The 12,474-nt window shown below is 40.3% G+C and overlaps 1 protein-coding gene across 2 annotated transcripts in view; it reads left to right on the top strand.

Moving 5' to 3' along the window:
- ABCC8 (ATP binding cassette subfamily C member 8) overlaps window positions 1-12,474 on the top strand; it is a 69,148-nt gene that overhangs the window by 24,806 nt on the left and 31,868 nt on the right. For both annotated transcript variants that reach the window (XR_002440466.1, XM_021402930.1), the window contains exons 10-16: window positions 984-1,146; window positions 2,676-2,716; window positions 3,033-3,178; window positions 7,599-7,701; window positions 7,920-8,030; window positions 9,724-9,799; window positions 9,889-9,994. Coding sequence is in view for 1 of the 2 variants with exons in the window: in XM_021402930.1 (XP_021258605.1) it covers window positions 984-1,146; window positions 2,676-2,716; window positions 3,033-3,178; window positions 7,599-7,701; window positions 7,920-8,030; window positions 9,724-9,799; window positions 9,889-9,994 (746 nt within the window). In the remaining variant the exon portion in view is untranslated. The remainder of the gene's footprint in view (window positions 1-983; window positions 1,147-2,675; window positions 2,717-3,032; window positions 3,179-7,598; window positions 7,702-7,919; window positions 8,031-9,723; window positions 9,800-9,888; window positions 9,995-12,474) is intronic.

Genomic DNA, 12,474 nt, shown 5'->3' with positions numbered 1-12,474 from the left:
CCTCGCTTGTCTGAAATGCTTGTATTGCTGCTGAGAAAGTTGCTTTGTCCACCTGCTCTGAACATTTTTCCCACGTTTGACAAGTGTTGCAATGCCAAGGAAGCCTTATGAACCTGTAATGATGCTGGACAGCAGGATTTGCTTGTTGAAATCTCTTCTGACACAAATTGTGGGTAATGAGAAACTTGTGCACCTTCCTGTGAGGAAAATAATGCCTCTGCATCAACAGTAACTACATCAACAGTGCTACCTTTGTAGTAATGCAGACAGCATTCATCCCTATCGCATCCAAGAAGAGTCAGCATCACCTAGAAATTCTTGCAGATGGGAGAAGAATTTGCCATGATTGGATTGTCTGTACTGTGCAGTGAAGTGCAGCACAAAGATCATTGAGCTAGCCTGAAAACTGGAAGCAGAGTAACTACCAGTGCACTGTAGCACCAAAGCCAAGTGGCCCTGCTCAGAGTCAAGGGCTCCCTACAGAATCACAACTTCTTGCTAATGCAGCCTGGCTGCTTTGAAGCCTGGCACCATTGTTTCCACTTTGTGGTGATTTGGCAGAGCAGCCTGCCCAGCTGTAGCTTGTCTGCTCATTCTGATCTCCTCTGAACATATTCAGAGTGCCTGTTGAAAATCCAGCCAATGTGCTTGGCAGTTGAAGTCATGAGAGGCTGCCTTGCAAGTAATCAGAAAGCTTTCAGAGGAGTAAAATTTTCAGTATGAGGTATGTGAACTAGGAGTAGAAACTAATTGGCTTTTCATTCAAGCTCTCGCCTTTGCAAGGTGAGATTCACTGTAGGAATCTCACCTTTGCAAAGAAAAACAAAATACCCAAAAGAACAGTGTGTGTCCAGAGAAATAGCAAATAGTAGAGAATACTTGACTGATTACAAGAGGCTGCATATAATTTTTGTGGTTCTTATGTTTAAGGGCCAGATGCTTTGATTATACTCTCGAAGTAAATGTGTATGCCAATGTTGCAGGAGTACTCCAATGAGAGACTGAAGAAGACAAATGAGATGCTTCGAGGCATTAAGCTCCTTAAACTCTATGCTTGGGAACACATCTTTCACAGCAGTGTGGAGGAAACCAGACAAAAAGAAATGACTAGCCTCAAGTCTTTTGCCCTTTATACCTCCATATCCAGTAAGTCTTCTCCTTCATTCTTAATCCACTGTTCAGCTAAAGGACTACTGCATTATTAGCTGTTAATGAGTTTACCATTTCTCTGTTGAGATCGTTTCGGTTGCTTTAGGCTCTCATCTCATACTCCTCACTTTCTATTCAGTCAGATGTTCCATTTCTCTAAGTAGAATTCTGCCTGTACAGGAAATATGCCTATAAAAGAAAGTCAAATCAAAGCTTCATAGCATTAGCTTTCCTGGAGAAAAGCTTTTAAGGGACAAGCATTTCACAGGCTAGCTCAAGCCAGTAATATTCTTTCTTATAACATAACATTCGGGTGGAAGCCTTTGTTGATGTTTATCTTTTTTTTTCCCTCCTGCACAATACAGTTTATCATATGATAGCAAATGTCTTTGCGTTGAAGCTCTAACAGGCAGTCTAGTCATACTGAAGAACACTATTCATATAATCTGTGAGATATGAGTGAATTGAAAACTTCAGCAGGAAGTACTCAAAGGCTACAAGCTACCTGTATTAATACCTTCCAGGCTAATAAAGGAGACAATTAGGAAAATAACTTCCAGTCTAGTTAATATCATTTGATTACATTTGCCCAAGAGATGTGCGGTTGACTGACTTCTCTGCGAAGTGATCAAGTGAGTAAGAGGGCAAGATCTTGATCTCACTGAATTCCATTGATATTGAGATTTTCATTGACCTACGAGACCAGATTTTCTCTCTGGGGATCCAGAGCGCTCTGTGCTTGTAGGGTAGTTTGCATTTCAACATAAAACATGAGTGGATAGTTATTACTCATTGCTAACCCATATTCCTGCTCCATCCAAGAGAGGTAAGAGTAAGAGAATTCAGGGCACTGAGACAAACACTGTTACAGGACAAGGGGGAACAGGCTCATTGTTTACATTTTAGTAACTCTAGGCCCAGCTGAAATCAAAACTCTACCAAGCTTGGATACTGCTACAACCTCGGTCAATCTCCTGAGGATGTTCATAATCAAAGTAGGAAGCCTGACAAAACCGGTGTAATTATGCTTAACCGAATGGCATAAATCACATAGTTCAACTTTCTGTAGCGTTTGTGTGGAAACACGAGGTCCCGTGCAGATTCCCATCTGAAGTAGCCAGCCTACGTGGCAGCCCCAGTGGTATGACCTGCACAGCCTCTGCTGGATCTCCCTTCCTTGCGCTGTGAAGCACTCAAGCTGCTTGCCAGACCTCATGACCAGCTCAGTCTTCCTGCAGGTGTCCCGTGCCTGAACTGTATGTGAGCTGAGCATGCTTTAGAATCCATAGATTGCTCATCTCATCTAGATTGCACTGCTGGGTTCTGTGTAACTGAAGAGATTAGTTTTTTGGTAACTGGAGAAATAAACTGAAGGTATTTAGAAGAATTCTGTGTATAGATTATTGTGTATTTTCCTATTTCAAACATTAAAAAAAAAAAACATTATAATGCCGCTCGTAGTATTTTAACATTTACCTTGTCTGAATGGAAATTGTCTAAACATTTCTACATGTTTTCCTTCACAGTCTTTATGAATGCAGCAATACCAATTGCAGCTGTACTTATAGTAAGTATAGACTTCTCTAAGTTATGTTAATTGCAACCACATTTTCAAGTATCAGTGACGTAGAGATGAAAAAGAAGGAAAAGATGCAAACCTGCTACCTATTTGCAATTCCACTGGGAGAGAATGGAAAGTGTTCACTTTGCATCTGTGACCAGGGGCAACAAGGAGTATGCAGCACTCCTCCAAACTGTTAAGAGGATATAAGTAATGGTTCTTAAATAAGAGATAATAAACGAAATGCTTGTGGAATTTGAAGTCTTTGTGCATTTTCCTTCTTTATGACTAAATACTGATGATAATGTCTCTATCTTTGTAGACATTTGTAGTCCATGCTCATCTGACAAGAAAGGCAGACTTCTCTCCGTCTGTGGCATTTGCTTCCATCTCCCTGTTTCACATTCTTGTGTCTCCATTGTTCCTGCTCTCCAGTGTGGTTAGATCCACTGTCAAAGCATTAGTAAGGTGAGAACTGTTAAATGAATACGCTTGCTCCCACCTCTTGGACTATAGCTCACTTTGCAATTGTAATTTTAGAAATAACACTGTGATTATTTATCAGTGATCACTGTAAGTTGCTTCCGTACCTTATGCCTTGCATAATGCCCTCGGCTGTAGCATGCAGGCCAAGTTCTTCACTGGTACAATTGTCACAAGCAGTGTTTTGTGGTCTGCTGTTATTAGTTGATCGTATAGAATGAGCTGAGCTGTGTCGGTACCACATGTGACGCGTATGTGATCATAAGAAAGGAGGTGAAAACTTACTGAAGGTGTGGTTCTGTCTGCCACACAAATGATTCCTCTGACTTCCTCCCTCACCTTCTACATGAAGCATGTAGAAGATGATCACAGGAGTACTTGTGTTTCAGTGTGTGTCACTTAGGCTTTGCTCTCCCACCCACTCTGCGTGTTGGTGGCCTGTTACTAGAGAGCTGGGCTTAAAACAAGCAAACAGCACCAAAACATAACACTGCAGACATAAAAATTGCAATATTAGGTGTGGGAGTAAGCAAATGACAGAATGTCTACTCTAGACTGGATGAATTTTAACTTTCTTATGAACACGTTAGCATGAGCATTCAAAACCTGGAATAATAACCAGTACTTGAGTCTTTTTGTCAATAAAACTGGTGCTCACTGGGAGGTTTTCCTTGAATATCAACAGCTTTGTGTTTGAAACAACAACAAAAAACCCAACTCCTAATACTCATCGTACTCTGTGTAACTCTACCCTACTTAAAGGCTTCTTACTTGATTACGCTGCTTTGTGACCTCAAATATAGCTGTCTAAAATCTTGCCTAAAGTTTTGGACAGATAGTGGATACCAGTCCTAGCTTAATTGTCTTTCTGCCACTTTGGAGGTAGAGACTACAGCAGGAAGGTGAGATTGCCCTCACTGTTTAAAAATTCCCTGACAGCACGAAGTCACAGCTGTCTCCACTCCCCTAACAAGTGTGAAATTTGAGAGCATCAGCAGCTGGCATGAAATGTTTTGCAGGCACAGTGGTAGCCACTAGAGCTGTGGCAAAATGTCATGCTGAGAGTGTAGCCAGTGAAATATTTGGAGACTCATGCTGGTAATGGTCATTTATTTTGATCTGTGGAAGGATTTTTTTTTTTTGTCATGGAGTTCTGTGCCTGGTAATGCCACAATCATAGAATCATAGAATTAGGTTGGAAAAGACCTACAAGATCATCCAGTCCAAGCATCCACCTACCACCAATAACCCCACTAAATCAATGTCAGTGCTAAAATGATTAGCGTCAGCAAGTATTAACTGCTAACCAAGAGTTGTTCATGAATGATTTTTTTTTTTAGTTATCTTTTTGTTTGCAGCCTATTGCCCTGCCATTTACAGTGCAGGCGGGAGTCCCCAGTTAAAATTGTGCAACAAAGTTGACAGGAACCCTGTCTTCCTGGCTGTCTGTATCTTAGTGGTTCCCTTAGTGGTACAGAGTGTGTTGCTCACTAGTGCTACAGGTGCTGCTCTGGATGTGTCTTCTGCATTCCCCAGCAGTCAGTGCAGTTCCTTGGAAGCAAATGCCTGATATTTTCAGCCCATACAAACACACGCTTACTTGAATATCTTGTTAAAACAAATGCTGGAAAGCTGTGCTTGTACTAATTGAGCACAACTAGTGTTTACTTGCTGTAACTATGCTTACTGTTACACCTTGCTGCTAATTAAGTGGCTGATCAATAAGATCAGATAAAGGTAATTAACTTCATGAATCTATTACTTAGCTTTCATTAGGCTCAGATATTCTAATTGTGTTTAGCAAGTGTACAAGACAGCTTGTCCTGCAGTGGCAGAAAGGAATTGGCTGAGTGATGCAGAAGATGATCCAGAAGTGGAACAAGCCTGTAAAGTGATATTAAGAATGTGTTACTGGCTTTGCATCTTGGGCACTTCACAGTCACTGCTTTGTTAATATTGGCTAGAATCTCTAATGCCAGATGCTCTTAAAGACAAGAATCTCCGCAAATGCGCTTGCACATATGTAATGTGATAAAAAGAGACTGGCCTAATTGCAAAACATCATCATGGATTGTTGTTGACACTCGGAACAACTGTGTGATTCACTGCAGTGGTAGAAGAGATTTAAAGCTTATGTTCCACATAAGGCTACTGCAAAATTCCCAAGTTAGGGGGCCAGGGTGCTTGCTCCTGGGTTAGAGGAGGAACTGCTGTAAAGTCTTTAAGTTTTAAACAGTCAATTGATTTATTTCTTACATGTGAAGTCTTCAAGGACCAAGGAAACTGTGTAGAGTTTTCTATCAGAAAAGGTCAAGTAGCAAGAGTGGCATTATGTATCTTACCGAGTTTAATATGAAACTGCTTTTTCAGTCAGCTGTGCAAATAACTATGTTTTAATCAATATCTCTAGCGTGGGGCTTAAAAATAAGGTTCCCAGAGGAGATATTGGAATTCTGGTGAAATTGCTGTGTCAGTTGGAGCTCTGCAGAGAGGATAATTTATTTATTTTTATTCTTTAAGAGTGTACAATGGTGAGGCACCCTGAAGTATGAGTTGATGCCTCTAACAAAAGATTTGCTCACAGCTGTTTGTCACTGTATTTCCTCAGTTGTTGTCTTAGAAGTAGTAAAGAAGTAAGGAAGAACATTAGGCAGATTGCTTGCAGAGAAAAATCTTGGTGTTTAGAGTACAGCAAACTTGATATAAAGCCAGTGAGCGGGGAGCACTAACAAAACTATCAAATGGCTTAATAAAGACATGGTCTTGTTTGGGTGCATGCTGCAAGGATATATTTTCTGTCTTCTCTTCCTCCCTTCCTTATCGTGATGCAGATAAGCAGGGGTCTTTTGTATCTGCTGTTTTCAATTTCAGAGCAATCACTCAAATGTTAATGTATGCCTGTAAAGAATTGACCTGCTGCTGAGTCCCAGTTCCACGTAGATGGTGGCTAGGCCATCATTTTGGTCCATTTAAGGACATTTAAAATATTCTGTTAAACATCTGGTTCATTGAACAAAAGAGGCAAGGCCATTCCTAGCCCTGTGTTCTAGTGCTTTGTGCAAATAGAGGTGAATATCTAGAGACAGGCTTCTCATCTCATCCTCTGAGGTAATAGATGCTCATATTAAGAAACTGTGGTCTAGCATCAGGCCTGAATTACTTATTTTTCCTCTTGTCCCATCCCAGTTACTTCCTCTTCCTGTCTTAAATCTCTTAGATTGTAATACCTGCTGCACCCAAATCCACCCACTGTATCTCTCAGTCCTCAGATAGCTGCTGTTATCCCAGTGAGTAGTTTGATAGAAAACCTATAGAACCATTTATTCACTAGGCAGTTCCCAGCTGGGCATGATCCCTTCTTGCAGGACTGTGCTAACTTTAAATGGAGTCTGACTTAGGCGATCTCGTAAAGCTTTTGTCCAAGCACTGTTTTGGCACCATCAGAGTACCTCACAAGGCTCTCAGAAGAAACCAGATCTCCTTATGAAGAAAGAATCCCCAGTAGAGGAATGCAAAATAAATGCTGATATATTAGATTTGCATACTAACAGGTTGGCACATCTCATTATACTACAGTACAATTAGCCTTAGGCTAAATATTAGAATCAGTTATTTCAGTTGTCCTCTGTAGATATATTTTCAAGAATTTAAGGCCGCCTTGTACCTTATAATTTTGGATACTGATCATTAACTTATTTCCAACCCCTTTAACATAAAGTTCAGAGTTCAATCCTTGTAACTTTTCAAAATGAATTTTCTTGTTCTGTGAGGAGGTTAGACATAAATTGTACAGTGTCAGGCAATGAGATCAAAATAATGTTATGATCTGTTAGATGTCATAATAAAGGCACCCTGTATCTTAGCTAATTAAATGTTAAACTGCTTGGGAAAAGTTTGTGTGTTCTTCTATATGTCACCTATTGAATGCTCTTCTCTGGAAGTATACTCCTTTTTTCACATTACCTTATACACTTCATATTTCGTTGTGAGTGGTTGATTTCAGCTCATGCTGTACAGATTTCATGAGTCGTAGTGTTTATTTGGAAGACCGGTCTGTGCAACGCTTCAGTAATACAAATGACAAACTCTACATCAGTACATGGACCAGCTACTGTTGGGGCTAGTCTCCATCACAGCAAGCGCCTGAAAAAATCTTGTGTAACCTCTCTGATGGCATCAGAAATGGAAAGACCTGAGAAGCCTCTGCAGAAACCACTTAAAAGTCACAGCTCTTATAAAACAATCAAGCACATCTTCTCAGCTTTGGTGCAGTAATGTCTCACTGAATGTTTTTGTAGGCCTGTAACAAAATGAAAACAAACCACACAACAGACAGTGATTGAAGTACAAGAAGGGGTGCTCGTTGCATTCTGGTTCAAGCTGTAATTCTGTTTTTCCCTTTCAGTGTGCAGAAACTGAGTGAATTCCTGTCAAGTGATGAGATTGAAGAACATGATAAATGTCCAGAGCTAAGAAGTGCAGATGCTCAGAGCAAATATCAGGCAGTGGTGAGTAATAATGTTTAATTGCAGGTGAAGTGACTGGAGTGACTTCTACCCAGAGTAAATTTTTTGCTTTCCTATCTCCTGCTGTTTATTACTGCAATTGTAAAAATTTATTTCAGCACCCTCTAATGTATAGGTGGCAACATGCTTGCTTGTGCTTAGGACGCTTTGCTGGTGCTGCTACCAATTACTGTTATTTCTGCCTTTCTGGTTTTTCACAGCCACTCAAAGTGGTTAACCGCAAGAGGCCTGCCAGGGAGGACTGGAACAATTACACCTCTCACACAAGAAGACCAATTAACATCACAGAAGCGGATGATTTTTGTGTAAAGGTGATATGAAGGTCACTGTAATAACACTGTTACTACAGCACATGAATAGTCGCTTTTGTATTCCAATAAGAGTTTCAAATTCAAGATCCAGTCTTTGATTTGAAGCTGTCAGGTGGCTTGTACTTCTACCAAAGATTAACCTCCACCTTTTTTTTTTATGTCTTTCCATTTCAACCATTGCCTACTGACCTTTACATTGTGATTAATTGTGTATGTCCTTCTGAATTTCACTGAGCAAATTTCTATTTGTGATATTTAACATCCTCTTTTCATTACAAGAATTTCCCACTTCTTTGAAGGAAAATTAAAATTGCTGATACCAGTTGGAAAACTGATGCTCTTGATCAGCCGTAGAAATGACCAGAATTAATAAAAATCCTGATGGTTGTTACAGTGTTGATACTGTTTATTTAGGAACTTGTCTGTTACATTTGCATTTCTGTCACAAGAGAATGAGTAATTTTGGTTTAATGGGACTAAGTACAATAATTGGTTAGTGCTTTCAGGGTTTTTTTGGAGGCTGTTGTCTTGACATCCTGCTTTGGTGCAGGAATATGAGGGGTGGGGAGAGAGGGAATAATTAGATCAGATCAGCGTAGACTAATGAAAAAGGAGTGGGGCAGAGCAGTAAGCTCTTGTGAGGAGCAATTTTAAGATCTTGTATAGAAGGTGAGGACCATCCATAATCTTTGGCTCCATCTGCTGTCATCATTGTCACAGGCTGCATTTGGGTCAGGGAACTTCTGCTGCAAGTGCTTTCTGCAGTTCATTGCTCAAGGGAGGGCATTTTTTTGAGAGAGGACTCTCTGTTTTTGTTAATCTAGAAGGAGGAGCACTGTATTTTTTTTTTACTCATTTTTCAGGTTGTTTCCCAAGATAATAGAGCCATCAAGGCTTTTTCTCCAGTGAAAATTTAATTGTGGGTAGGGTATAAGTGTCTCATTTCAGTCTTTTCTTGAATCAAAAATGTTGTACCTTACATTGCTGGAAGGCTCTGAGAGATTCAGTGCTCCTGAAAAGTGAGAGAATTCTGTAGAATTACAGAGCTGTAAAATTGTCGCCACTTTCCTATTTTTTCACAGTATTAAGTGGAAATCTCCAGTTAAGAGTCCTGAACAGATTTGTTTCTTGCTTTTAGTCTTTTTAAATGAAAAGACCACCTGTATCTAACAAAGCCTAGATTATCTGAGAATTGTATCAGAAATATAAAAGGAAACAACATCAAAAATGTAAAGGCAGCAACATGTCATTTCTGGGGACAGTTCTGCAGATCTCTTCAGAATTTGGAATGTATAATTGCAGTATCTGCTGCAGTGTGTCTAGGCTGACATTCAGTGCTCTGCAGAGAGCAAACCATGACCCTCTATGAAACTTAGTCATGTTGGAATCATTTCACTTATTTCATGTGCCCATGAAATAACAAAAAAAAATCCTGAAAAGAAACTTTGTTTTCCCCTTAGGAATTTTCCGCAATTATCTTACTGTTGTGCTTGCTTGAATTCAGAGATTGTGGCACAAGAGAATGCAGACCTTTAGAAAATCCGTCACTTGAAAATCTGTTTCCTGTGTTGAGAAAAAGCTAACTCTGTTCTGATACTCAGTGTAATGAAACCAACAGAGGTGTCTCTTTGTTGAAAAAAAGAAGTCAGTCCTAAAGCTGATTTTCTCATTATTTTGCTCTGTCTTTGTATAGATCACAAATGGATTTTTCACTTGGACACCTGAAGGTCCTCCAGCATTGTCCAACATTGATATCCGAATCCCTCAAGGTACAAAATGACATCAGGTATACAGAGTAAGATGATGTTCCATGAGCATTTGGAAAATCTGAAGCATTATATGCTCCCCTCTCTTACAGGTCAGCTGACAATGATTGTAGGACAAGTTGGCTGTGGTAAGTCATCTCTCTTGTTGGCCATACTTGGTGAGATGCAGAAGATCTCTGGCAACGTATCCTGGAGCAGGTAGTGCTATTTAAAAAATCAAACTTGAGTTGAACAGCTATGCGCAAAAAGACCAAAATCTGTCCTGGGAATGTGTGGAGTCAGGGATTCTGTAGGTGTACAGTTGAGAGGAAAAACCTTGCCCTAATGGCAGGTGAGCACATCAGAAAGAATCCCTAGCCAGAATGAATCATCACAGAATCATCATCATCATAGGGTTGGAAGGGACCTTTAAGATCATCTAGTGTCAACGGTTTACGGGCGTTCAGCCCAGTTCCATGACGAATGGGACGGGGGACCCACGGGCCCACACCCCGGGAAAAGGGAAAAGGGGAAAAGGGTAAGGAGATGGCCCTGAGAGCAAAGAACAGCGGCAACAATCTGAGGAGAAACAAACTAATTTACTAAGTAAGATATCGGAATGCAAAACAACACACTATAATACAATATAATTACAATTTAAGCTGATAAATCCAATACAGAGAGAGAATGTCCCAAAATCAAGGTAGGCCTTACTCTACTACCGATGATAAGACGGCTGGAGAGCGAGGTGCTGCCAAGATGAAAGACGGGCGGAAAAAGAGACGAGGTCTCGTGATCTGCGAGTTTTTATCTTTTCCCTCTGGCTGGAAATGGTAACAGAGAAGCAAAGTACTGTGGGGACTGTAGTAGTCCTTCTCTTCTGAGAACCAGGTACATTCACTACATGATGTTATGATGTGGAATACCAATAACCGAAAATCATAAAACCATGACATCTAGTTCTAACCACCCCCTGCTATAGGCAGGGACACCTCCCTCTAGACCAGGTTGCTCAAAGCCCTATCCAGGCTTGCCATCCCTATCCACCACGGAATAGATGGGCATTCTGCACTCCAGCAATGTTAGCAACATCATTCTTCTTAATTGGAAGTGGTCAGCTGAAATGTTGTGCTGCTGGAGAATGGCATTTCTACTTTGAGGCCTGAGCCTGAGACTTTGAACAGTGCTGTAAAGAGATAACAGCTCATCAGGAGTGGTCTTTGGCTGTGCTTTTAGATATGTGCTCCACTGTAGCATAGGTTTAGTGCATGAGAAATTCAGGATGTTTTTATAAGTGGCAGTGACCTCAGGATGGTTCCCCATTGCATACTGCTTGTGTATTGCTTGATTTGTCAAGAGGAAGATAGTCATGGCCTTCTTTCCCAGCACAGCTGCTGTGCTCCAACAGCTAGATATAGACTGTCCTAGTCTGTACTTCTAACTTTTGCCTTGACCATGAAAGGAGGAAACAATGCTACGGTCCAACAGCTGTGCTGCCAGAGCTTGGTCTTTTAACCCTTACACTAACTGGCAGATTGTATAACGTATTGCAATTCATATATATATATTTTGATAATTGCTGCCATCTCTCGTTCGTATTCTGACCAATGTACGTGAACATTTTTGGCTCATTTATATGAGTCTATTTACTAGACTTCCTAGTTACACAGACTACGCTTTGCCTTTAGGGATACACTTATTTGTCAGTAAATATTGACAAACTGCGGAGAGATATGCAGTTCATAGCTAACCTGCTATTATTTGTAGGTAAGGCTTGATAAACTGCAGAAGAATCTAAAGAAACAATTATATTTCCAACTGAATGGGAAGAAAGAAAGAGCAATGCAACTTTAAGTCACTCTGATTGACAGAAGGTTATTGTTACCTAACGGTTTCTGCACTGATTTTGTGAAACTGTTCTCACAAATTCCTTGAGTGTCTGTAAAGATATTATTTATATCTAACCTTCGTGCTTAAGTTGGTCTCAGTGCTCAGAACTGCACATCCCTTGATAGTACAGGGGAGGAGGAATAGGGTTCCCTATTTTATAGGTGGGAAAAATGAAACAGAGGAAGGTGATCCTTTTGGCTTGGGAGGGAGTCGAGAATAGGAGCCAAAGTTGCAGAATATCCTTTAATGCAAACTTTCCTAAACAGAAAATCAGAGTGTAGCTAGGAGCAGCCTTATTGAGTGGACTAATTTCATTTCAGCAAGGCTGCAATTTTTTTTGTATGACATAACATGATTAAGAAGAGTAATCTGCATGTCTGATACTAAACTAAAGCAGGTGACACGATGGTTCTGACTAGGCTGTGTTTTTAAATAGCACTTGTTATAAAGTACATACTTCTAAACAGCATAAAGGTCAGAATGTGTTTTCATACCTTCTATATGTGTCAAAGTATCACAAGGTAAAATTCTGTTGTTATCACATTAGCTTGGCCATCTGTCCAACAAGTACAAAGGGGTTTGCAGCTGAAACAATCTTAGCACCATAACTGCTGGCAATGCTGGCACTGATTATTTTTTCGTGTCACCTTTCAGAGCTGCAATCATGTGCAGTGGTGTATTCAGATTGAGGGATGTAGTCAGTATGGGCTGCACACCTGTGTGCTCCCTTCATTTGATAAGAAAACATTAATGCTTGACCGGGTGTGTTCAATATTATCACAGATGCAAGGAGAGTGATCTTATCAAGT

This window comes from Numida meleagris, chromosome 6 (assembly GCF_002078875.1).
Source record: "Numida meleagris isolate 19003 breed g44 Domestic line chromosome 6, NumMel1.0, whole genome shotgun sequence".
NCBI lineage: Eukaryota > Metazoa > Chordata > Aves > Galliformes > Numididae > Numida > Numida meleagris.
The sequence above is the reverse complement of the archived record's forward strand: the minus strand, read 5'-3'. Positions and strand labels throughout refer to the sequence as shown.